This window comes from Pyrus communis, chromosome 5, assembly GCF_041283825.1.
Source record: "Pyrus communis isolate YQ-2024b chromosome 5, ASM4128382v1, whole genome shotgun sequence".
NCBI lineage: Eukaryota > Viridiplantae > Streptophyta > Magnoliopsida > Rosales > Rosaceae > Pyrus > Pyrus communis.
Window position 1 is genome coordinate 5,926,427 of NC_142569.1, and position 21,097 is coordinate 5,947,523.

General features: G+C 37.7%; 4 protein-coding genes and 1 long non-coding RNA gene across 6 annotated transcripts; 1 reads left to right on the top strand and 4 right to left on the bottom strand.

The window, feature by feature from the left end:
- Positions 1 to 1,409: 1,409 nt before the first annotated feature.
- LOC137725754 (patellin-4) lies at positions 1,410 to 3,842 on the bottom strand. Its single transcript, XM_068464533.2, has 4 exons — positions 2,618 to 3,842; positions 2,384 to 2,508; positions 2,063 to 2,207; positions 1,410 to 1,962 (listed from the first exon to the last, which is right to left on the bottom strand). The coding sequence occupies exons 1-4, from the start codon at positions 3,656 to 3,658 to the stop codon at positions 1,705 to 1,707; spliced, it is 1,569 nt and encodes a 522-aa protein (XP_068320634.1). The 5' UTR covers positions 3,659 to 3,842; the 3' UTR covers positions 1,410 to 1,704.
- Positions 3,843 to 6,629: 2,787 nt separating this feature from the next.
- LOC148696621 (uncharacterized) lies at positions 6,630 to 7,211 on the bottom strand. The gene is made up of 3 exons (XR_015962356.1): positions 7,077 to 7,211; positions 6,880 to 6,978; positions 6,630 to 6,732 (listed from the first exon to the last, which is right to left on the bottom strand). It is a non-coding gene; the product is annotated as an uncharacterized LOC148696621 (long non-coding RNA).
- A 2,750-nt stretch (positions 7,212 to 9,961) lies between these two features.
- Positions 9,962 to 12,678, bottom strand: LOC137725399 (ATP-dependent Clp protease proteolytic subunit 4, chloroplastic). The gene is made up of 2 exons (XM_068464066.2): positions 12,176 to 12,678; positions 9,962 to 10,614 (listed from the first exon to the last, which is right to left on the bottom strand). The coding sequence occupies exons 1-2, from the start codon at positions 12,580 to 12,582 to the stop codon at positions 10,131 to 10,133; spliced, it is 891 nt and encodes a 296-aa protein (XP_068320167.1). The 5' UTR covers positions 12,583 to 12,678; the 3' UTR covers positions 9,962 to 10,130.
- A 627-nt stretch (positions 12,679 to 13,305) lies between these two features.
- Positions 13,306 to 16,867, bottom strand: LOC137726798 (primase homolog protein). Of its 2 annotated transcripts, XM_068465758.2 has the most exons (13): positions 16,610 to 16,867; positions 16,382 to 16,518; positions 16,143 to 16,198; positions 15,987 to 16,038; positions 15,778 to 15,882; positions 15,026 to 15,106; positions 14,851 to 14,931; positions 14,662 to 14,727; positions 14,471 to 14,584; positions 14,244 to 14,291; positions 14,087 to 14,172; positions 13,885 to 13,945; positions 13,306 to 13,648 (listed from the first exon to the last, which is right to left on the bottom strand). In XM_068465758.2, exons 1-13 carry the CDS (start codon positions 16,770 to 16,772, stop codon positions 13,514 to 13,516), a joined length of 1,185 nt encoding a protein of 394 aa, XP_068321859.1. In that variant the 5' UTR covers positions 16,773 to 16,867; the 3' UTR covers positions 13,306 to 13,513. The 2 variants fall into 2 exon arrangements, with proteins under 2 accessions (XP_068321859.1, XP_088550069.1); XM_088693943.1 differs by lacking the exons at positions 14,851 to 14,931; positions 15,026 to 15,106 and having other exon boundaries at positions 16,610 to 16,864.
- Positions 16,868 to 19,406: 2,539 nt separating this feature from the next.
- LOC137724633 (transcription factor bHLH52-like) lies at positions 19,407 to 20,542 on the top strand. Its single transcript, XM_068463383.1, has 2 exons — positions 19,407 to 20,147; positions 20,342 to 20,542. The coding sequence occupies exons 1-2, from the start codon at positions 19,407 to 19,409 to the stop codon at positions 20,540 to 20,542; spliced, it is 942 nt and encodes a 313-aa protein (XP_068319484.1).
- Positions 20,543 to 21,097: the final 555 nt, after the last annotated feature.

The window sequence follows — 21,097 nt, forward strand, 5'->3', positions numbered from 1 at the left end:
TGTAAAGAGTTGTCAATTTTTTTTCTTAATGTTTTGAATTTAGTTTACCCGTAAAGTTTTATAATTGGTCAATTTATCTCTTTAATTTTAATTTTAGCCGATTATTCCACTGAACTTTTATAATTGGCCATTTTCCCCTCTCACTTTAACTTCCTTCCTAAAATTCAAACAAAAAGAGTACGTTGAACTAGCGGAAGAGAAGAAAAAGAAAAAAACAAGATGTTGTCCATATTAGAATGAAATTACCTTTTTCGCAATTATAAAATTAAATTTTATGGGGAAAATTGGCTAATTATAAAAGTTCAAGTGGGGTAATTGACTAAAATTGAAGTTTAGGGGGAAATTGGCCAATTATAAAAGTTCAAGCAGATAATCGGCTAAAATTAAAGTTAAGGGAGAAGATTGGTCAATTATAAAAGTTCTGAGTAATTGGCTAAAATTAAAGCTCATGGAAAAAAACTAGCTTTTCCTTACAAGTTTGAGAAACAAATCAACAAATACCTCAAAACAATATAAAGGTACATACAAATTTGCAGTTAGTCAAGTTTTTTCTAATAGTCAATCATTTTCTAAATTGTACCAAAATTGGTTCATTACATATGGGATCGATGGTAGGAAGATTGAATGGATTATCCTGAACCCGCCTCCGCTGCCGTTACGCGAACCATTTAAGATGACCGCATCTAGGTGGATTGTGGTGCTACCTTTCCTTTAGGATATCGTTCGGCTTCAGTAAAAATTCTTCCCCTTTAGTTTTTATAGATATTGAGTTTGTACAGTAACTCAACTTTGAGTATGGAATTTACTTTGTTGGTTGAGTGGAGTTACGGTAGTTCAATCTATAAAGGAAGGACTGGAAAGGCAGACTTGATCCTTTCAGTCTCGAGGGATGGCTCCCAACCATTGAACCAAACAACCCGGTGATTCCTCTTCCATCAACATCTCTCTCGCTTTCCATGGGGAACTACTTTTCATAGGCTGATCCAAATTAGGCTTTTTAGGTCTTCTACGTGCAGGCATACCCTTCCTTTCTTCTAGCTAGGGTAAAGACAAAGACTTATATTAGTATACCGACCCCTCCCTTACTCAACAGCCCCTCGTTAAGTACACTTCCTTAAGTAACGTACACTCAACCCAATTCAAGTGGTGAGGTTGTCATTGTAGACTTGAATTCTATAGCAGCAGACGCGCACCCAATGAGAAAAGTATCTTGGTTGCAGTCTCTGTATACTTCTTGTATGATCCTATTTTGGTCTACATATTAGACCTTTATGATGTGCAATCCTTTTTTTTTTTTTTTTTTTAAAGAACCAACTGAGGGCTTCGCCACAGCGGTCCATTCTTTCCAGGGTCGGGAAGACTCACAAAGATATGATACTAGAAAAATAAAACAATTCAATCTGGACAAATTTTCTTCGAAATGAATAATTGCCAATATATATTTCACCAAATTGAAAAATCACAAATCAAAACATACACATCAAAACATATGTCACATTACAGAATCACATTACACATCAAAACATATATTTCACCAAATTTCTCTCTCTCTCTCTCTCTCTCTCTCTCTCTCTCTCTCTCTCTCTCTCTCTCTCTCTGCACCCAATTATTGCCCCACTCTAAAAGAATAAGCTCTATTTTATGTATAATGCTCCCTCAAACAATTTACTTGCATTGCAACCTTTTGCATTTCAACTCTTTCTATCAGAAGGTGGAGCACTTGTTGGCCTTGTACCGGTACAGAACCCTCTTCTTCTTGCTCGAATTGTTCTCGATTGTCAGGACAACCTTCCCGGGTTCGTTGCTTCGGAAAGTGTTGCGAATTGGGCCTTCGTTAGACCCCATTTTCTTCTTCTTCTGAACAATAATGGTGTACGACCCCTCATCAGTTGGAACAAACTCCTCCTTGTAATTCACTTCCCATCCCAAAACAGTCAAGTCCCACACTAATGTGCTACCAACCTGTTATCAAACACCATTAAAATCATCGATTTAGTGAAAAGCTCATGAGGAAAAACAATCCAACAAAACATAAATCAGTTAACATTTTTATTATTAGTACCTCTGCTACATCAATTTGGATGGTTCCAGTGGATCCAGCCCTAAGAATAAGTTCCGAAACAGCGCCATCTTCGGCAGAGAACTCCTTGTCGTTGTCCCTCTTGAAACCGCCATACTGAGCAGGTATCTCCTGAGCTGGAATGTACCTGTTGTGGACAATCACAGCTCATTTGTGTAAGCGTCAGATAATATCAAAACATTCCCCTATACTATACATTGCCTTTTAAGTGGCTCGGATACACCGTCAAGTTCTCTTAGATATTTTAGCGCACATCGTGCCGTTAAATTCAGCAATGTATAAAAAGTGAGGGAAATCACTTACTTGAGAAGGGTTTCAGTGACCTTCGCGGGGCGAGCAACGACGAACTTGCTCTTGGTTCTTTGCGTCAAGAAAGGAGATAGCAATGCATTAAGTGCATAATACCAGAAAGGAACATTTATGAAGATCTGCAGATCATCATAAACCATATAAAACCCTTCAAAATTCTGTCCAAGTCATGCTAAATAATCGCAAATAAATTCGATTTGTGAAGTGAAAATGTGAAAGAAGGCTTACATTTTTGGCAACCAACTCAGGGTAGTTGTCCTGCAGAAGCCCAACAGCTTGCTTTGTGGCAATCCGGAGCTCCTTCTTCACCGGCCCGGGAGAGTTCTTGAGGTCGTTGATCTGAAGCAGAGAAGTGACACCACCAGGCCTCAGATCAAGCTTCTGTACGCTCTTCTCCATCAGCTGGAGCCTCCACCTCAGGAACTGCCCTCTCTTCTCCTCATTTCCAAAAGTCTTCTGATAAAGCTCCTCGTTGTCGAATACCCCGAAAATGTTGTAGCAAACGGGGTGGCCTTCGCGATCAACGCCGTTCAAGTAAGCGGCAGAGCTCAGATCGGCACAGACATCCTCGTCCAAAATCGAATCGATCTTGGACTCCTTCCGCCATTGAAGCGTTTTCTTCAGCATCTCGAAAGCTTCATTGACCTTGAACTCCCTAGCCCGTAAGAACTTCAAGAGAACAACATCAGTGCCCTCGAAACCCTTACTGGGGAAAAGTGGCACTCCCCAAAGAGAGATATCCTTGTCTACTACTTCACACCCGTCTTCCGGTTTCTTCGCCTCCTCGCCTTCTTCCGCCATCTTCTCGTTCTCTTCAGCTACTTCCTCCGTCTTTTTTTCACATTCCTCCTCTGGTTTCTCTTCATTCTTCTCCTCCTCCTCTGTTTTCACTGCCTCCTCTGTTTTTTCTCCCTCCTCTGCTGTATCTTCCTTCTTCTCTTCCTCGGCTACTTTTTTCTCTTCCTTCTTCTCCTCCTCCTTCTTTGGCTCCTTCTCCTTGAAGATAATGTTGCCCAAAATGGCCTCCTCCAGCTTTGATTTCAGCTCGCTCAACGCCTTCTTCTCGAACTCCTTCAAATCGGAGAGATAGTTGCTCTCTTCCTTATAAGAAGAGCTCTTCTCAACCGCTTTCGGCTTCGATTCCGCCTCATCCACTTCCTTCACCTTATCATCTCCCTCAACAACCTTCTCATTCTCACACACAACCTTCTCAGCCTCCTCCTGAGGAACAACCACAACTTCCGCCACCTGGGTCTCCTCCGCAGTCATTTTCTCGATCAACCCGAAAATCGAATCACCCGAGAAAATGCAAGAAAATCCCAGAAAGCAAGAGAGAAAATTGGTCGCTCTGTTTGGGAAGAGAGAGAATTTTAAAGAGGGAAAGTTGCTTGCTCTGCTGTGAACTTGCGGCGTTTAAGAGTGGAGAGAGTTGTGGGCTTTTTGCTTGGGCCGTAACCGTTGTAACGGCTATATATTTTTTTAAACTCCCCCAATGGTGGTAGCGGGGACCCACAAACGGTCACATATCTGTCAAAGCCACCGCACAGGAGAGCCGTTAGGTGCATTCTTCTACCGAGGGTGGGGGTTCTGATAGCCTGGATGCCAGCACAGATTTGGCGTTAAAGCACTCCCTTTGGGCCCACTTTGGTTTGCGTTGTGCCAGTAGGGAATGATCGTATGTGGTCAATCTCAAAGTGCTTTAACTACATGGACAGCAGTTATTGGCTGGAGGCTACAGAAGTCATAGAACTACCAAAGAATATTTTTTATTTTTTTGGTTTTTGTGGACGAATTCAGATCCTCCTTACGAGGATTATGAAGATTTATAAATCGTGTTCATTTATCATATAGAATGTGGTCAAAATTTTTTTTAAATAGTTTTAGTTAAAATTAAACACAAACAGTACTTGATAAAAACTGACCGCATAATATACGATAAACAGACACGATTCATGAATCCTTAGGATCCTCATCAAAAGTACGAGGAGAGGATCATGTTGGTTTGTGGACGGCTAGATTTGCCTTTCCTTAATTGTTCATATTTTTCATGAATATTAAATTAATTATAAAAGTTAATTGGCATAACGCTCTTCTATTTTTTTGGTGAATTAGGTTTAAGAAAATGGCAATATTCCAGGTATATGATCCGTTTGTAATCATCAGCCATCTCATAGTATGATTGAATTTATGTTGTGTGTTTTTTATTAAACTTTTAAATTTTCGTCTATTTTTTCCTTCTTAAAAAGACAATTCAGCATGGACGCAAGTATTAATAAAATGGTCTCATAACTCGGTGAATAAGAAGAAGCACCTGCAGGATGGATGCAAGTATTATCCTTCAAGTTAAACGTCCAGTCATTCATAAAAGAAAATACCGGACTCATTTCTTTGGGACCTAAGTATTATCTTTTTGCATGTGTGAAACTATTATTTGCACATACAAAAAAATGGCTCGAAACAATAATAAAAAAGGAAATCTTATAGCTCGTCATCTGGCAAGCTATCATTGGGTGATGACGTCCACCATCTTGTTTGATTTAGGCACTACATGATTAGTTGGTTGAGCTGCAGCTGCATGTGGTAGATGATTTTGTTTAGGGTCATATGATCCTCTAATTGATAATTAATCCTAATTAGTTGAGATTGGAATTACCTAATCTCATACATAATACATATTTATGATTTCTTGAAGTGTAAGATATTGCGTAATTTGGGTTAGCTCGAGTGGCGAGGGTAGCTGGGAAAGTAGGTTAGAATTAGGCAAATACTGCCACTCCACATTTTTGGTCTTCAATGAGTGCTGGTAATAATTAAAGACTCGTTTGGAAATACTTTTCAAATGACAGAAAGTGTTTTTGGAGAAAATATTTTTGGGCTCTATAAACACTTCAAGTACCACAGTCATTTTAAAAGCATTTTCAAATAAGCACTTAGAACTTAGAAGCACCAATTCTGTGCTGGTGCTTCTTCCAGGAAGCACTTCAAATGCTTTTTCAGAATTCACTTGTGTTTTTACTAAGGATTGGTTACAAAAATATTTTTACAAAAGACACGTTCAGTTACTTTAAAAGCACTTCCAAACGAGCTATTCATTACTTCCAAAACACTTAATATTAGCATTAATAGAGAAAAAATTAGCATACAAAATTTGAAGGTAAACCTACCGAGTAGTTGAGTGCCGTTTCATTCTTGTGATGCGGCCATGCTACTTCGCAACATGAGAACACCCGCCGGGAGTCAGGAAACTCACCCGACACCCACCAACATGCCACTAGATTCCACTGTACAACACAATTGCCCTTTCTTCTCATGTGCTCTTTTGAGTATTTTCAACGGCCATAAATTGACCAGTTGCCCTGCTCAAGCACCACAACGAAACCGTCATCTCACATCCCGACCCCTAACTTCCACAAATACGGTGAGGAAGGAGGGAGAACATACTTGAATTTTCAACATACCTCACGTACTCTGTTTCGGTCCTGTTACAAGTAGAAGTTGTAGTAATCTTGTAAGTAAATGAAAAAAAGAAATATGGAATTAGGACTTACGTAACTACAATGCAAAGAATAGTAAGGCGGCATTAGCGAGCATTGGTAAGAGTTAGAACTAACGAAGTAACGCGGTAAAATTATAACTAGAGAAGTTTAGGGATAAAACTGCGCTGGTTCATATGTAAAATAGCAATGAATAAATATGCAGCACACAATATGTTATGAAAAGACTTTTCAAATCGTATACCATACGATGTAGCTAATTCACAATAAAACACACAAAGGATTAAATTATGAGAGAAAAGACAAACGTCATATACATGAAGTAAAATACCCAAGCCATCATGAACCATTCAGCTGTTTATGATTGATCCAACCCATGATAAATTTCCTGAATCGTCTGATGTTTCAATGTACTTCCCTAAAGATAGAAAGCTTCACGCTCTCCTTTTTTTTTTTTTTTTTTTTTTGGGTTTTACACTAGGAAACTTAATGCATTATACTGTAGGAACCTAAAGCCAAAATAGATAACCAATGAAGGTTTATTACTTCATGTTTACTAATAAAACTTCTGATGCCATTTCATCTGTGCAATTCATTTTTGACTCGTGACGGCTATAGATGAAAGGAGGATACTTCTAGAGTGTAGTAGACTAGATATTTGCAATACTCACATAAACATATTTTTCGAATTTACACAACTAAGGTCATGAACATCTTAATATGAAGATGAAAAATTGTAAACGCTTTTCCTTTAGCGTCATGCACCTGATCACCTGTGCTTTTTTGCATTACAGCATTTCTCATCAATGTTCCCCTTGATATCATTCGTTCTGAAAAATAATCTACAATCTGAAACAAAGAAGAAAATATTCACTCTGTCGAATAAGGAAAGAGAAAACATAAATTTACTGATAATAATTATGTTCTTGGTGTCACAATCCAGTACAAGAACAACTCAAACATCATAAAAGACTCGAAAGAGTAATGAGCTTTTACCTCCTCACAAAGTGGTTCCAGTCCTAGACTTTCCTCTGTGATTTCCCTTTTTTTCTTAAGTTTTGAAGTTTCATGTGGCAACCTGTTTCCTACAAAGGCCTGCAAGAAAAGGGTGACCGTCAAACAAGTGACTCTCTTTCATTGTTTTTTAATATAATGTGATGACACTGTATTATAAATAAAGCCTGGAAGCATACCCTCGTGCTACCTGTCCACCCACATTTTCCACGAAAGCAACACCAAATAGCACGACCCCTAAACATCATAAAATCCATGTTAAGTATGAGTTGCAATCCGTTAATAATAATAAAGTTGTAAAACACTAGAAAAAGCATACCGATTTTCGAAATATCCATGGATAAGCTCTTTTCCTCTGAATCGCCACCTTTGCACTAGCATATGAGAGGTCACTTCAATTTCACTCACATATCATTTCTTCTTTTACTAGTTTAAAAGAAAACCATGCATGCACGGTTTAAAGCAGTCTCATTACATCATGGCCGCTCAATCCCCTGAGTTTCTATCATTTAAATGCTAAAACACTGAAATTTTCAGCCATCGGCTTAATATCCTTCAATGAAAGTTTCCATCTTTTTAGCATGATTTGCCCTTAAATGTTTCTCCAGCCCTTAAATGGGGAAATGTCAGCACAGGTTCTCTTTGGTATTCTCAAAAGCCATCGTCAAGAAAGTAATTATTTTGGCCGATAGATAATGTCAATTACTGTCAATAACTACCTTACATCCCACATCCCACATCCCACATCCCACATGTCTCATTCAGGTTGAGTCGCTCATACTAACACTATTGATTAAAAACAATAATGATAACTTATTTTACTACATACAATAGCGGTTAACTGTTTCTTATCCATATAAAAATTGCTTTTTTTTTTTTTTTTTTTTTTATGCTTCCTAATGCTAGTTTATAGGTAAGATGCCTAGCATTTGATGAATATTAGAACATCTTCATAAACTTAAAATAACGAACAAAAATGGGACATAGGCATAGGTTTTGACAATTACCATCCTACAGATTCAGTAATTCGTAAAATCCTAAGCAAACAAAGTAAGAAATATATACTGAAATAAATGCAACATCGCGGCAGAAGCGAAAATATTAGCATACCATTGGACAAATTAATCAAGTGGTTGTACCGCCCCGGTACAAATATTGTTTCACCGTCTGGATAGAGGACATCCATTTTCTTCTGGTTTTACCAATTCAACTACATAAAATTCAAAAGCATACAGTGCATTAAAATTCAGAAAATTCTCATATCCTTCAACCCACACAAAAATGGTCCACCTGTAAACACCATACACACATGCTCAGTTAATTGACTTTGTTCAATTCTTCTGGGTTTTACTATGAACCTCAAAATCACAAAAAAATAATAGTAAATTAGAAGAAAAAAAAACCCGCGCAACCATAAACTGTATTAAAACAATTATAAGAGCTCAAATGGAGAGGGAAAAAAAAACCCGTCATATATCCACTCGTCATGCTCCAACTGATTCTTAGTGGTGAAATTCTTTTGGTGCTACAAAGTAAGTTGGGTTTTTTCTCCAAAGTACTGACTTTCAAATGTTTTTCACCAAAATGCGATGTTATCAAGGTCTTACATGCGACAAGCCAAAATTTTTAAAGCAGAATATAGCCTATCCTTCTTTACTGAGCACAAACTTCCCAGGTTCTGCGAGATGGGCAGGGGAGAGAGAAGAATATCCGTTAGTCAGTAGGCAAAGCGGCCGAATTTTCGACACGGGTTTCCACGAAATCGGAGAGAAGGCGAGGCTGCGGGAGTGGAAGGGGTGTCTGCGTGCAGAAGGGGTCAGTGGGTTCGGAAAAGGAGCGGACTTGAAGAGCCACTTGGAGGCCACTAGAAGGCCGGAGGTTGAGGAGGACAAGGAGGAGAGCTTGCGGAGAGGCCGATGAAGAAGACGACGCATGTCTCCGGGAACTTGGTTGAGAAGATAATGTGGGTTCCGAGTGTTGTTTGTGGTGCTTCAACTCGGCTGGGTTTCCCGGAGGAAGGAAAAGGAGGAAGAGGTTAAGGTTTTAGCGACAGGTCGCAGAGACGGGGGTTTAAAAAAACATTTTGCACGTGGGGTGATTTTGAAAATCGAACACGATGTTTTAATTTCTTCACAATAGTCGATTTTGTAATTGTATTAATTTACACTTTCTGTTTAACTAAAAATTATTTAAATTTTCAATAAATTAATAATACGGTGAACATGAAACTCGTAACTGAATTGATATGTAAGTTACATTGGCCATACATTTCAAATCATGATGCATGGCCAAAGATTTCTGAATCATGTAGACAGAGCATGCATTCTCCTTCAATTGTGAAGGTTAGAGATTTCTTATTGTACATTCACCATGATTAGGTAGCTTAATCCAACAAGGTTCAATGACTCTGTTGCCCTATTACAACTATTGAGTTCTTATTGACATAAGTATATATCTAGCATACGTACATAAGATCTCAAGGCAACCTTGTTTAGTGAACTTAATTTTATTAAACACCTATACACTTGTGTTATCGACTCTCCCTAATGGCTTGAGACTAGCCATACTTCCCGTCCTACAATTGTGCAAACGTAGTGCGCACCAATCTTAACGAATTATAAGATGTTCATTCAAATAACCGAACGACCAAGAACAATATTTAGGATAAACACATAAAAAGAGGATCTCTTTGGTGGTCTTGCCCAACGATTAGATTATGGATTAATCCTTGTATTACCTTAAGCAAGCCAATAATCTAATTGCTTTTAGGGCATACATCTAACAAAGTAAATAAATTATTTCATATTGCGATGAAGTAAATAATTAAGTAATTAATGATTAAATAAATAATTTGTCCGGAGAAAAATTTACTCATCACAATTTGATGGACAAGGAGGCGTGTCGCAAAAATCACTTTTCAACCAAGAACAAACTTTGATGTAGCCAAGTTAGCTATAACAGTATACTCCTCTCTTTGTACCCAAGTTTGAATCTCATTTCTCATCGTTTACAGTATATGAATATCACTCAAATAATTAAAAACCAGAATCAAGAAAGGGGCAAATGGAAGAAGCATGCATGTTCATAAACTGAAATAATTGTTGGAACTTCGGAATAAAAAGGCATACTTGGTTTAATTACAGAAATCAGGGTCCTAACAGATATCATGGTTTAAGCACAAAGTTAATCAGAAAGCTATCTGAGTAATGTACCTCTCATACATATGGTGAAAACTAGTATATCTCGTCATCAGGGACGTCTGGTGTCAAAAATTTTCTTGGATCTTTACTAATTTCCTCGTAACTCATTCTCGGCTTCACCTTGTCTGGGACAGGCACCAGAGGAATAATGCTATCTCCGTCGATAACTCCATCGATTATTCCATATTCAACTGCTTCTATGGGGGACATATATCGATCCCTGTCAATATCCTTTTGGACTTGCTCAAATGAACGGCCTGTGGAATTTGAAAGAATTTGTGTGACATTGTTTTTGTTATGCATCACTTCTTGGGCTTGAATTTCCACATCTATTGCCTGGCCACTAGCACCTCCAAGAGGTTGATGAATCATGATCCGTGTATTAGGCATCGCAAAACGCTTGCCTTTGGTGCCACCGCCAAGGATTATGGAAGCTGTTGATGCTGCAATGCCAAGTGCAACTGTGGAGACATCAGCCCTCACAAGCTGAACGACGTCATAGATAGCCATTGTAGCACTAACACAAATAACAAGAAGGCAAATCAGCAAGCACATAAGAAGACAGTAAAACCATGAAAATATATACAGAAGAAGTTCAATATGAAATTACCTAATTCATTGAGTTCTTCAAATAGCATCAAATGTATGTTTACATCCACCAAATTCAGTGTCTGTGAGCTACTAAGCTGTTCATTTGTGCCTTTACTCGTTAAGTACAGGAATTGTAAAGTCATACTATATGCAAACAGCACCATCGAGGCGTAACTATCATCCCCACTTTGACAACACAAATGTGAATGGTACAGTGATCTTGTTTTAGCTAATGCCCCATAACAAATAACAAAGAACCATTTATGGCCAGCTAAAATCAGAATTCTATAACTAATATGCTTAATCTCATAACCCAACAGATTCAACAGTCCCTTCAATCCGCATCAGTTCATAACTAAAGACAAGTGGTATGTCACTAAACTCTAGAAACCAATGCCCAAATGGTGGGCATCCCAAAAGCACACTCAAATCCACAAGAAGCACAATATTATTCGATAGATGGATAAATACAGGATGCCAAAGCACACAACTCAACCTTGCCTCACTAGAAAGCTATGCCAAATATCAATGCAAGTAGACAGTGGAGGAGTAAAAGTTCAACACACTCAGCCTCCGCCGCATCCTTGCACATGATTCACCAAGAAATTGATTTACCAACATTAGACTTCCTCCCTTGGCATACCATCACAAGTACTAACACTCCATGAAAAACTGTCAAAACACTGTTGACAACCCCACACTCAAAACTGATTTTCGGATTATATTATGTCCACCACTCACATGGATACTAGACTTGGGTCTCAAAGATCCATGAATGAAAGACACTGACAAATCAAAGCCTAAGCCATGCATTTAGCATATAACTAGACTGTTGCTTGATTATTGGGAGACAATAACTAGCATCAGTGCGGAATGTTGCAATGGGAACATTAAGAAAGAATGTGGAAGTGTATAATAAGTGTGTCATCAGTGCCTCACCAACGGGAACTCCCCTGCCTCACAACTGTATCTTAAGTTATAAAAATGTCAACATGCTTTTTACTAATCCTAAGCCCAAAGATCTTCTCTTTCTCTATTCTCATACAACATAACCTAAGCCCAAAGATCTTCTCTTTCTCTATTCTCATACAACATTCAACGAGCAACATGCCTATAAGTCTCCATTACGCAAGACCAAACAAGCAAAATCACATGTTCACATCTTGTCATTGTTACCGGTGTCATCGAACCAAAGCAGTCAAACATACAACTAGAAAGTGCACAATATGATTTAATGAGACATCCATAGCCTAATTCACCATGTTATCACCAAATTAAAAGCTACACTAATTAAAGCAAATACCAAGTCTTTTGACATCCGAATTTCAACGAGTTAATAACAACGAAATCTAATTAAACAACATCCTAATCTGAAAAGGGTCTCATCCACCACTCAAAATCTCCACAACAAAACTGAAAATTTCACTGCTTTCAAACAACAACCAACAAAAGAAAGCTACCCAGATGCTAAAAAAATCATGTATAACCTGAGAGAGCCGCCGGTGGAGTTAATAAAGAGCTTGATATCCTTCTTAGAATCCTGGGCATCCAACAAAAGCAGCTGGCTAATAATAGCGTCGGCCACAAAGTCATCAATGCTACTACCCAAGAAAACAATCCTCTCCCTGAGCAAAAGCCCCATGGCGTCGCCCTCGGCGCCTCTCATGGCGGTGGCCGGCGTTTGAGGGGCGGAGGAAATCAGGAGCGAGCCGTCGAGCGCCTGGGACCTGGTGGCGAAGGTGGGTTTTGGTGTTTGGAGGGAAAGGGATTTGATTGAGGGGGTTTTGGGAGAGGAAGTGGGGAAGTAGGAGGTGGGTTTGGGGCGGGAGGAGTGAGAGAGCTTGGAGGTTGGGGTGGGGAGGAACGTAGGGGATGAGATTGAGAGAACGTCCATGGCTGCTCAGTTGGGCAGTGCTCTGAGAGCAGAGAGCGAATTGGGCGTTTGGATACTTGATAGGGGAAACGAGGGCAGGTCTTACAAGACGAGCCCAATTGGATCCCTTGGATTTATGTACATTTTTTCCTTTTTATTTTTAATTCTAAGAAATAAAATTATCCTAAATTGTTTATATACGGTTTATTGTCTGTTTATTGTTTTTCAATTGTATTTTTGATACAAATGTATTAGGGAAGGGAGACGTTGAAAAAGAAATATATAGATAAACGTTCTTAACCTCTTGAGCTATAACCTACTTTCTAATTACAAAATTTTAAGGATTCTATTTTAGTATGCAAAAATTTGACCTCAAGATTTTAGTGTAATTTCCACATCTTAAAGAAAAAGGTTTAAGTAAACATATTTGATTTCCTTAAGAGAATTCGTTTGTACATATGTAAGTTATGTCAAGTCGACTAAAAGGAACGTCCTCCCTCTCACACTCAAGTTCGAGCCTCCGCATTTAGTTAATCAAAATACAGGGTTAGTGTAAATTGGTAGTCTTTTCTTAACATTCAAACAGGTTGCTATTTTGGTACGCTAGCTAGCTAACCAACTTGACTTGAGGATCAAAGAGCCTAATTAGAATTAGGGAAGTCACTGCGTGCAAGTGGCGGAAAGGCATTACTCTTCAACCCACTGCGTCTTGGGTTAAAACCCTTCCCCTCCCCTTACTATAGATTAGTATCTAATATCGTTTGTATTTCGAAGTCACAATAAGATCCGGCACTTGAACTAAGCAAGGTCCTTCTATATACAAACTAAACAATGATTGTTAACCTGTTGTATATTTTCTCTTCTGTACCAATGTTAATTCAACCTAAACCTTTGACTATGAATCACAAATATGAATCTCGGGGAAACTTTACAGCCTTCGTGTGCACTTTGTTTACTGAGAAGCCAGTATTTTATCCGGCTTATGCTCGTCCGAACTTTGTACTACTTGGTCTGCGGTGCATAGCTGATACGGTTCTGCATTTTCGATTACCTTTCTCAAAGCATCAGGTCCCATGTCCTTGAGAACCTACAGTCATAATCCAAACATTAGATAAGAAGGCCGGCCAAGGATCCTAAGGAAATCAGTTCTCCAGATTGTGAAGAAAAAATAGGAAATATTATACTTTATAACGCCTACATGTTCGTCCTTGTGAAACAAACAAAGCCGTAAAAGAACAACTGGGATTCTAGAACAACTAGTAGTCTAGTAGCATGTAAGAAAAACCAGCACTAGCAATAAGAAAAAGAGTCGAAGCATTAAACCTCATTAGCATCTTTGTAATAGCTGACTTCATCTTTCTTCGGCCAACTTACTTGCCAACATCTAACAGCCAAAGAAAGTAAAAGGAAATAATCAGACAAATATAGAACGTATATACATAAATCGAATATCTACTGAGTTGCATACATTTACACAAACTGATTTTTCAAATACAAAACACAAACTACAGAAAACTTATTTAACCTGTGTGTCCCAAGGCGGCGTGCTATATCTTTGGCCAAAGCTTGGCCTGGTTTGTCATTGTCGGTTGCCAGGATAATGCGAGAAACCTAACAGGCAAGCATTAATTAAACAACAGTTTGTATAGAAAAGTTTGATAGATTGGCAATGTTTTGCATACCTTATCCAAATTCTGTTTGCAATTCCACAGATACTGATATGCAGTGTCCTAATAGCATACAGAGAAGAAATAAGAAGTCACTCAACTAAATTTTTCTCAGAAGCTGATACATGTGCTGTTCATTGTTAATTCCGTAACTGACCACTACAATCCGCAGACATTTCAAAGGTTGATATAAAACTGTATATCTAAACACAAAGATAGGCTCCAAAGAATTTCGCCCACACCTTTTCCACTGGTGGCAATTTAGTAGAACTTTTTCCCGGTGCACCATCAGGGACACTCACACAATTGCAGAAGCCAGCTTCCTCCAATGAAAGCTTGTCAATTTCACCTTCAACCTAGCAGCATCAGAAGTAAGATGGGGATCCAGGAGACAGAAGACGAAAACATCAAAATAAGGGGAAATTGAACCCACAATGATAATTTCAGCTGCATCATTTATGTCATCAATTCCATATAGTATTTTCTCTGACGCCTTCTCCTGAAAATCAACGACATAAAATTATTCAACATCTGACTAGAAAGCATCCACATTTCACTTAATTGCCATGCATTCTATACATTTTCTAGTAAAAGAACCCTGGGCGAATGTTAGCATGCATACCTGCCAATAACTTTTTTCTATGGTTCGATACTTGCAGGCAACAAGCAGTCCATTGCGTTTATAAGTAAATGCAATGATATCCTGGAAATCACAGAAGTTTTAACACAGTTCCTAATCTCAGAGTCGCCTATCAAAAGTAAATTGGTAAGTCCAGCAACTGATAACTTCAGGGTACCTTATTACTGGAACGTTGCATAACACCGTTTCTGCGCAAAGTTTCCTCAGATATCATTCGCTCACAGAAGTATGCAGTTAGCTGGGATAATGAAAGAGTGTTTATTTATCCAATAAAATTACACGTCGGAAGCAGCACACTTGAACCAGACACAATGTGTCCTGGTTCAACTTTTACATTAATAATGGACACGATAATTTCAATTATCTAGATATGAGATGCATGTCAATGAAACAAATAAAATCATAAAGTACTCTATGTTTAGGCATATGTTTATAGCAGAGAAACCATACGGTACTATATCTATGTTTCCTGACAAAAATGCATAAACCCTTCTAGTTGAACATTTTTAGCCAAATGAAGGCCCCTTCTCTTTGTGGGGAATTGTAACTCCAGTGGCTAGAAACCATTTACCCCGCACCCAAGACCAGTTTAAATTCCCCTTCCCCCCATGGCCTCCTTTGTAACCGGGAAAATGCCCCTTTTCTGGCAACTCTTTCGTCATATCGTTGAGTGTCTGACATGCTAATTCCAAATAGAAGTGTCCAACAATAATGTAAGTTGAAACCATTCTTTCCATTGTATATGGATAGCAGAATACTAGATTTAGAAGTAACTTCTAAATAGGAGTACATAGAATACATCAGAAGGGACAAGCAATAAAATTAAAGTTCATTCCATACTAGAAAAGATATATGCAAACATGAACACGCTGTGATCAAAGATTGGCAGATATCGGTCAATGTAAGTACCTTTTCCCCTAGTGGTTCCAACTTAAGGCTCTTCTCTGTCATTTGTCCAGAGTAGTGAACTTTCTTCTTCACCTCATTATGCGCTGCCCTGCCATCCGCAAATACCTACAACGTAACAACGAAATGATTAATGTCTCCCGAGTCCTCCCTTTTAGACTCTTCAAATGCTGGGCATGAAAAACACAATAACATAAGTTGTTTCATGTTACCTTGTCAGCCCAACTACAATTTGTTCGAAAACACCTCCACATTGCCAAATCCCTACGGTATCCAATCACCAAAGTAATTACAACCAAATTACACAACCCCACAATTCGAAATGCAAAGTGACACACATCAGAAAACTAGCAGCAGCAGCAGCATACCCCTTTTGGACAATGTGAACAGACAAACTCCTCTCCATCGTCGGTCCACCATTGCACTGTTTTAGCAAAACATGGAAAATTTGAAATACCCTTTTGATATATGTAGCAATAACACAATGATAAAAAGATTAATTACCAAAATAAACTCCTATTTCAAATTGTCAATGCTTCTGCACTGGAGCACAAATTACAATACATAAAATAACCCAAGAACATAACAATTAATGTTTCAAAAATACCTTTGGACACAGTAAATTAGTATACTTTCCAGGCACACAATAATCAGTACAGAGAATCCCAATAACCTCCATTTTCTGCTTCAAGATATCGACTTTATCCACACCCACGATCTGCTCCTCCATTTTCTCTGCAGTACCTGCAAAAACAACAACAACCCAAGTCATGGAAAAGAGTAACAAGGCACCGGGAGGAGCTTTCTGATAATAATTATGCATTTGGGACAAGACCTTGGGGAGTGGGGGCATTGCTGGAATGAGAGGGAGAGAAAGACCAAACAGGGACTAAAGTGAAATTTGATGATGATAAGGGACTGTTAGGAAAGTGGTGTTTGGAGAAGACGAGTGTGGTGTGGAGACGGAGTGGACGACAAAGAAACAGAGACGGAGTCATCAGCAATTTTGGTTTCCGACCAAAAGAAAGAAGTATTTTGGTTTCTGGTCTTTGGGTTGTGGATATGTTTTTCCTTTTAAAATTTCCCTATTATACTTTTAAGAAGGAACACAAAGTGCACGAAGGTAACGAAAGGCTTGACTTCAATTGAGCTTCAAGATTTTGTTATTATTGTTGAAGATCTTGTGACCAAAAAAAGAAAAATAATGGCGCATCTTTGTTCATCATCATAATTATGATTAGATAAAATAATACATGATAAATGATTAGATGTATAATAATTATACATTATAGTTTAGGATGATGAGCAAAAAATGCTCTGAAAAACAATTCTTTCATAAAATAAAAAAGGAAAAAACAATTGATTTTGAAGAGGCAAAACTCAGACACATAAGTTCGAATGTACAAATTAACATTCCTAACCACTTAAACTATAACCTTGTAAAAGAAAAAAAAGAAAAAAAAAAAAAACCACTTAATTAAACTGGTTTTACGAATAAAATTTGAATACGACATATTTTCAAACTTCAAATTTTACACTTGTTAAATTTTTGGGATCGAAGAATCATATGTCCATATATAAAATTTTCGAAAATGAATTTTGATCTCTTAATAACTAGTCAACTTTTTTCGTTGCTTCAAAATTACTGGTGAACATGAAACTCATGCTTACTCAAATCAATAAATTTCAATATTTTTTTGTGCATATAAAAAAATCCAACTATTGATGTGATCCAGTTCTAAATGACTGAAGAATACTTTGAATATAGGATATAATAAAATCATTGATTTACCAAAATCATACCTGAATGAAACTAAATCTTGTAAAATCACATTGAATATATTTGACAATACATTATGGTGAAGTAGTTTACTACTTGTTATGGTGAAGTAGTTTACTTGCTCGACCATAGGAAGAGGTATCTTACTTAGTGCTTGCACTATCCATGGCTATAGAACTAGAGAAGTATTCTTTCTTGTTCTTTGGAATTAATAAACCTAAAGTTTGAAGATATCGTCAAAGTATGAGCAGATATCACCAATTTATAAGAAACGTAGGAGATTTTGTTATTGAATTTTACCTCATTGGCATGTCACGCATAATAAAAAATTGTATGTAAAATGTACATAGTTACCAAGTCTTAATATTATAAAGTATAAACCCTTAAACTCTGAACTCTAGACCGTCCTTAACCAAACATTACCACTGGATTTTAACAAACATAAAATGTCATGGATAATATTGCTTACTTATGTTTGGTCAAGGACATTATTACTTACCTTATAGAGAAAAAGTACTAGAAAATTAGCAATATCCCCAAAGTTTCGAGATCAGACTTTAGTCAATGTCTCTCTAAAATATAACGAACATGTAGAAAAAGAGACGGGTGTTTGTCACTATAGCACATTTCAAATTCAGCTTGAAAAACGAAAACTAACTAAACTAACTAGGCGACCACTTTAATACACAAACTTGTCGTTGTCATGTAAAATTTCTTATTTGCAATGAAAATAATATAACAGTTCTAGAATGGGATTTTCGGCATCCGCTCTTAGAAGTTGGTGTAATAAGTTAGTGTCTTTAGTGAGCTCAACAAAAAAAAAAGTTAGTGCCTTTAGTATTTTTTTTTTTTGCGGTCATTCTAGTATTTCCTTATCTCAATTAGTACAGCAACCGTATTAAACAAGTTACACAAATACAATAGCTTGCAAGAATTTCAGCAATTTACCTTACTACTAAAAACCATTGAGCATTGTAACCCCCAAATTAATAACCATTTTGCAGGTACATGCAGGAGTGTCCTCGGCCTAATGGCTTATAGCTAGTAATTCCAAACACAACTCTTCATCTCTCATGATATATAACAATTTCAGAATTTTCTGCCTAATCAATTTTTTTTTTCTTTCTGGAAAACATACATTGACCTTAATGATTAACGGATAATAATTGACAAAAAACACTAATTAACCATGGAGGTACGTTGAGAATTAATTTATGAAAGTAACAGAGACTAATTAATTAATTAATTATGTAAAGTGAATTAGTGATGAATAGCTAGCCGCCAACGAGGAGTCATGTGGAAGTGGCGGTTATACAGAACATAAAACTGAAGTTATTAAACATAGCAAACCCTAGAAATAAAAGGGTGAGTGTGTGCTAGTAAATAGGAAGATTATTAGGAGATGGTGGTTATAGTATTATCCATGATGATTGAGATCAAATCCTTTATCTGCGCCTAAAGAAACGAATCCAAAAACTGCCCACCTTCCCCCGCATCTCTCTCGATCTCTTTCCTCTTTCTTCCTCTCTCTTTCTTGTGGATTGGACTACTTAACTAGCATAAGTCAGCAGGTAGGCTGCTGTGTACTTGTTCAGTTAATCTGATAAGGTTTTTTAATTAGCACTAATCTTTAGGTCTAACGCAGGTCCACAGACACAAGAATATCTAATTCTCTCAGGTATCTCTCTCTCTCTCTCTCTCTCTCATGCATGTCTTAAGCTTTTCAAATCTTCTTTCAGTTTATCTTCTTTCTCTCTTTTCTCTTTCAAGGGTCTTTCTATAGCATTGCTGTCTTTAGCAATTAATCAGTTAGTAACCATAATTAACTGTTCATGCAGGTTTTGTAATTTCCATGGCTATGAGTACTGCTACTTTTTGCCCTATTGATGATTGGGGGTCTCTTCAGCTTCTCAACCCACCAGAAATGAATATGCTTAGCTTACCAACACAACAAAAGCTGCAGGCAGCTTCTTCGGGCATCTTTGATCTGCAGGACTACTACTATAGCTTAGCTAACAGTACTAATCCAGAATACACCTGCATCGATCCATTCTTCCAACCCTACGAATCCTCCTCTGAAAACTTTCTCCTCCCTGATTTTTGTTCTCCAACAGATAACATCAATTTGGCCTTGCTGTCGCCGGAAACCTGTCCAACCCTAGATGAATATGACTTCTCCTACCAGCCCTACCCAAAATGCCAGAAGCTCTTCCATGATCAACAAGTCCAATATTGCAATTCAAACTTCGTGGTTGCTGCCACTCCCAATTATTTCAATGCATATGATCCGTTCCTCCAGTCTGAAATTTTGGTTCCAACTCAAACCCATGAAGTCCAAATTCAGAATCAGCCTGAGGCCGCCAAGCTTGATAATAAGGTCGTCAGTGGTACTGGTACCGTGTCACCACAGAGCATAGCTGCACGCGAGAGGAGGAGGAAGATAATTGAGAAGACTCAGGAGCTTGGGAGGCTGATTCCTGGTGCCACCAAGATGAACACTGCTGAAATGTTGCAAGCTGCTTATAAGTATGTCAAGTTCTTGCGGGCACAAGTTTCTGTTCTCAAACTCATGACAGACTCTCCAATTCAGCAGGTAGTAATTGTAATAGAGCTAACTATTTCATCTGTTTATAATTAAAATGGTTTAATTTGCAACCAATTTCGAATCCCCTTCAATCCCGTTGTAGTTTAGACGAATTTAATTAGGGTAGAATATAATTTTTTTTTCTTTTATTTATTTGATGAAATAATGTATTCATTTTAATCTGAAATTGTACGTTTAAGCAGGAAAGGAAGGAAGAGCGGTTGTATATAAATCAAGAGCGTCTCCAGGTTGCTGCATCCCCAATTATTCAAGAGAAGCTCTACTCTGAAGAGAAGTGCTTGGTTTTGAAGGAGTTTGTTGAAGTGCTGGCAAAAGATGATGACATCCAATCCAAACCCTTGCTCAAAGACAAAGTTGCTCAGTTGCTGCAAACCAACGGCTGACAATCACAAGAGTCGTAGCTAGCCCTTGATTTGTTTCTTAATTTGTTGTTGTTGCTTTTACTGTATTAATTAATTCCTAGTTAGTTGACATGTTTTAGAGTGCTAATCTAACCAATTTCTTGTAAATTTCTAATTTTCAAGAAATATATTGGTGTCATGTAAGATTTTCTGGTGATTATTGTGTAACTCACCTCATCCACCTTTTAATAAATTCTTTTTATTACAATTAATTTTATTTTTTATATAAAACTACTACATAGTACATACTATAAGGTTAAAAAAATTGAATTGATGCTTTATAGAAGGGTGATAGAATAACGTCATGGGATCTTCAAACCTAAACCCTAAATTGCAGAATGGTATCATTGCTTCAAACCTAAGCGCATAATAGTTACTGCTCAAATTTGCCAAGACGTATAACTAATCCTAAAACAAATAGGAGTTAATATGATTCGCCCCTGCGCCAAGGGAGTGGCACATGTAAAGCCAGTTGTGAGAGATACGCACGCAAAATGATTTAGTTTTGTGTTGCTCAGGCAGTGATTATCAACGCGA

Excerpts from the sequence above, each read along its gene's own strand:
- LOC137726798 (XM_068465758.2), bottom strand. The coding sequence starts at position 16,772 with ATGACTCCGTCTCTGTTTCTTTGTCGTCCACTCCGTCTCCACACCACA. Across the intron at positions 14,292-14,470 it reads AATTGCCACCAGTGGAAAAG|GACACTGCATATCAGTATCT; the intron begins GTGTGGGCGAAA and ends GTATGCTATTAG. Across the intron at positions 14,173-14,243 it reads GCAAACAGAATTTGGATAAG|GTTTCTCGCATTATCCTGGC; the intron begins GTATGCAAAACA and ends CTTGCCTGTTAG.
- LOC137724633 (XM_068463383.1), top strand. The coding sequence starts at position 19,407 with ATGGCTATGAGTACTGCTACTTTTTGCCCTATTGATGATTGGGGGTCT. Across the intron at positions 20,148-20,341 it reads CAGACTCTCCAATTCAGCAG|GAAAGGAAGGAAGAGCGGTT; the intron begins GTAGTAATTGTA and ends ACGTTTAAGCAG.
- LOC137725754 (XM_068464533.2), bottom strand. The coding sequence starts at position 3,658 with ATGACTGCGGAGGAGACCCAGGTGGCGGAAGTTGTGGTTGTTCCTCAG. Across the intron at positions 2,509-2,617 it reads CTGAGTTGGTTGCCAAAAAT|ATCTTCATAAATGTTCCTTT; the intron begins GTAAGCCTTCTT and ends GATGATCTGCAG. Across the intron at positions 1,963-2,062 it reads TCCAAATTGATGTAGCAGAG|GTTGGTAGCACATTAGTGTG; the intron begins GTACTAATAATA and ends GTTTGATAACAG.
- LOC137725399 (XM_068464066.2), bottom strand. The coding sequence starts at position 12,582 with ATGGACGTTCTCTCAATCTCATCCCCTACGTTCCTCCCCACCCCAACC. Across the intron at positions 10,615-12,175 it reads TCCACCGGCGGCTCTCTCAG|TGCTACAATGGCTATCTATG; the intron begins GTTATACATGAT and ends TATTTGTGTTAG.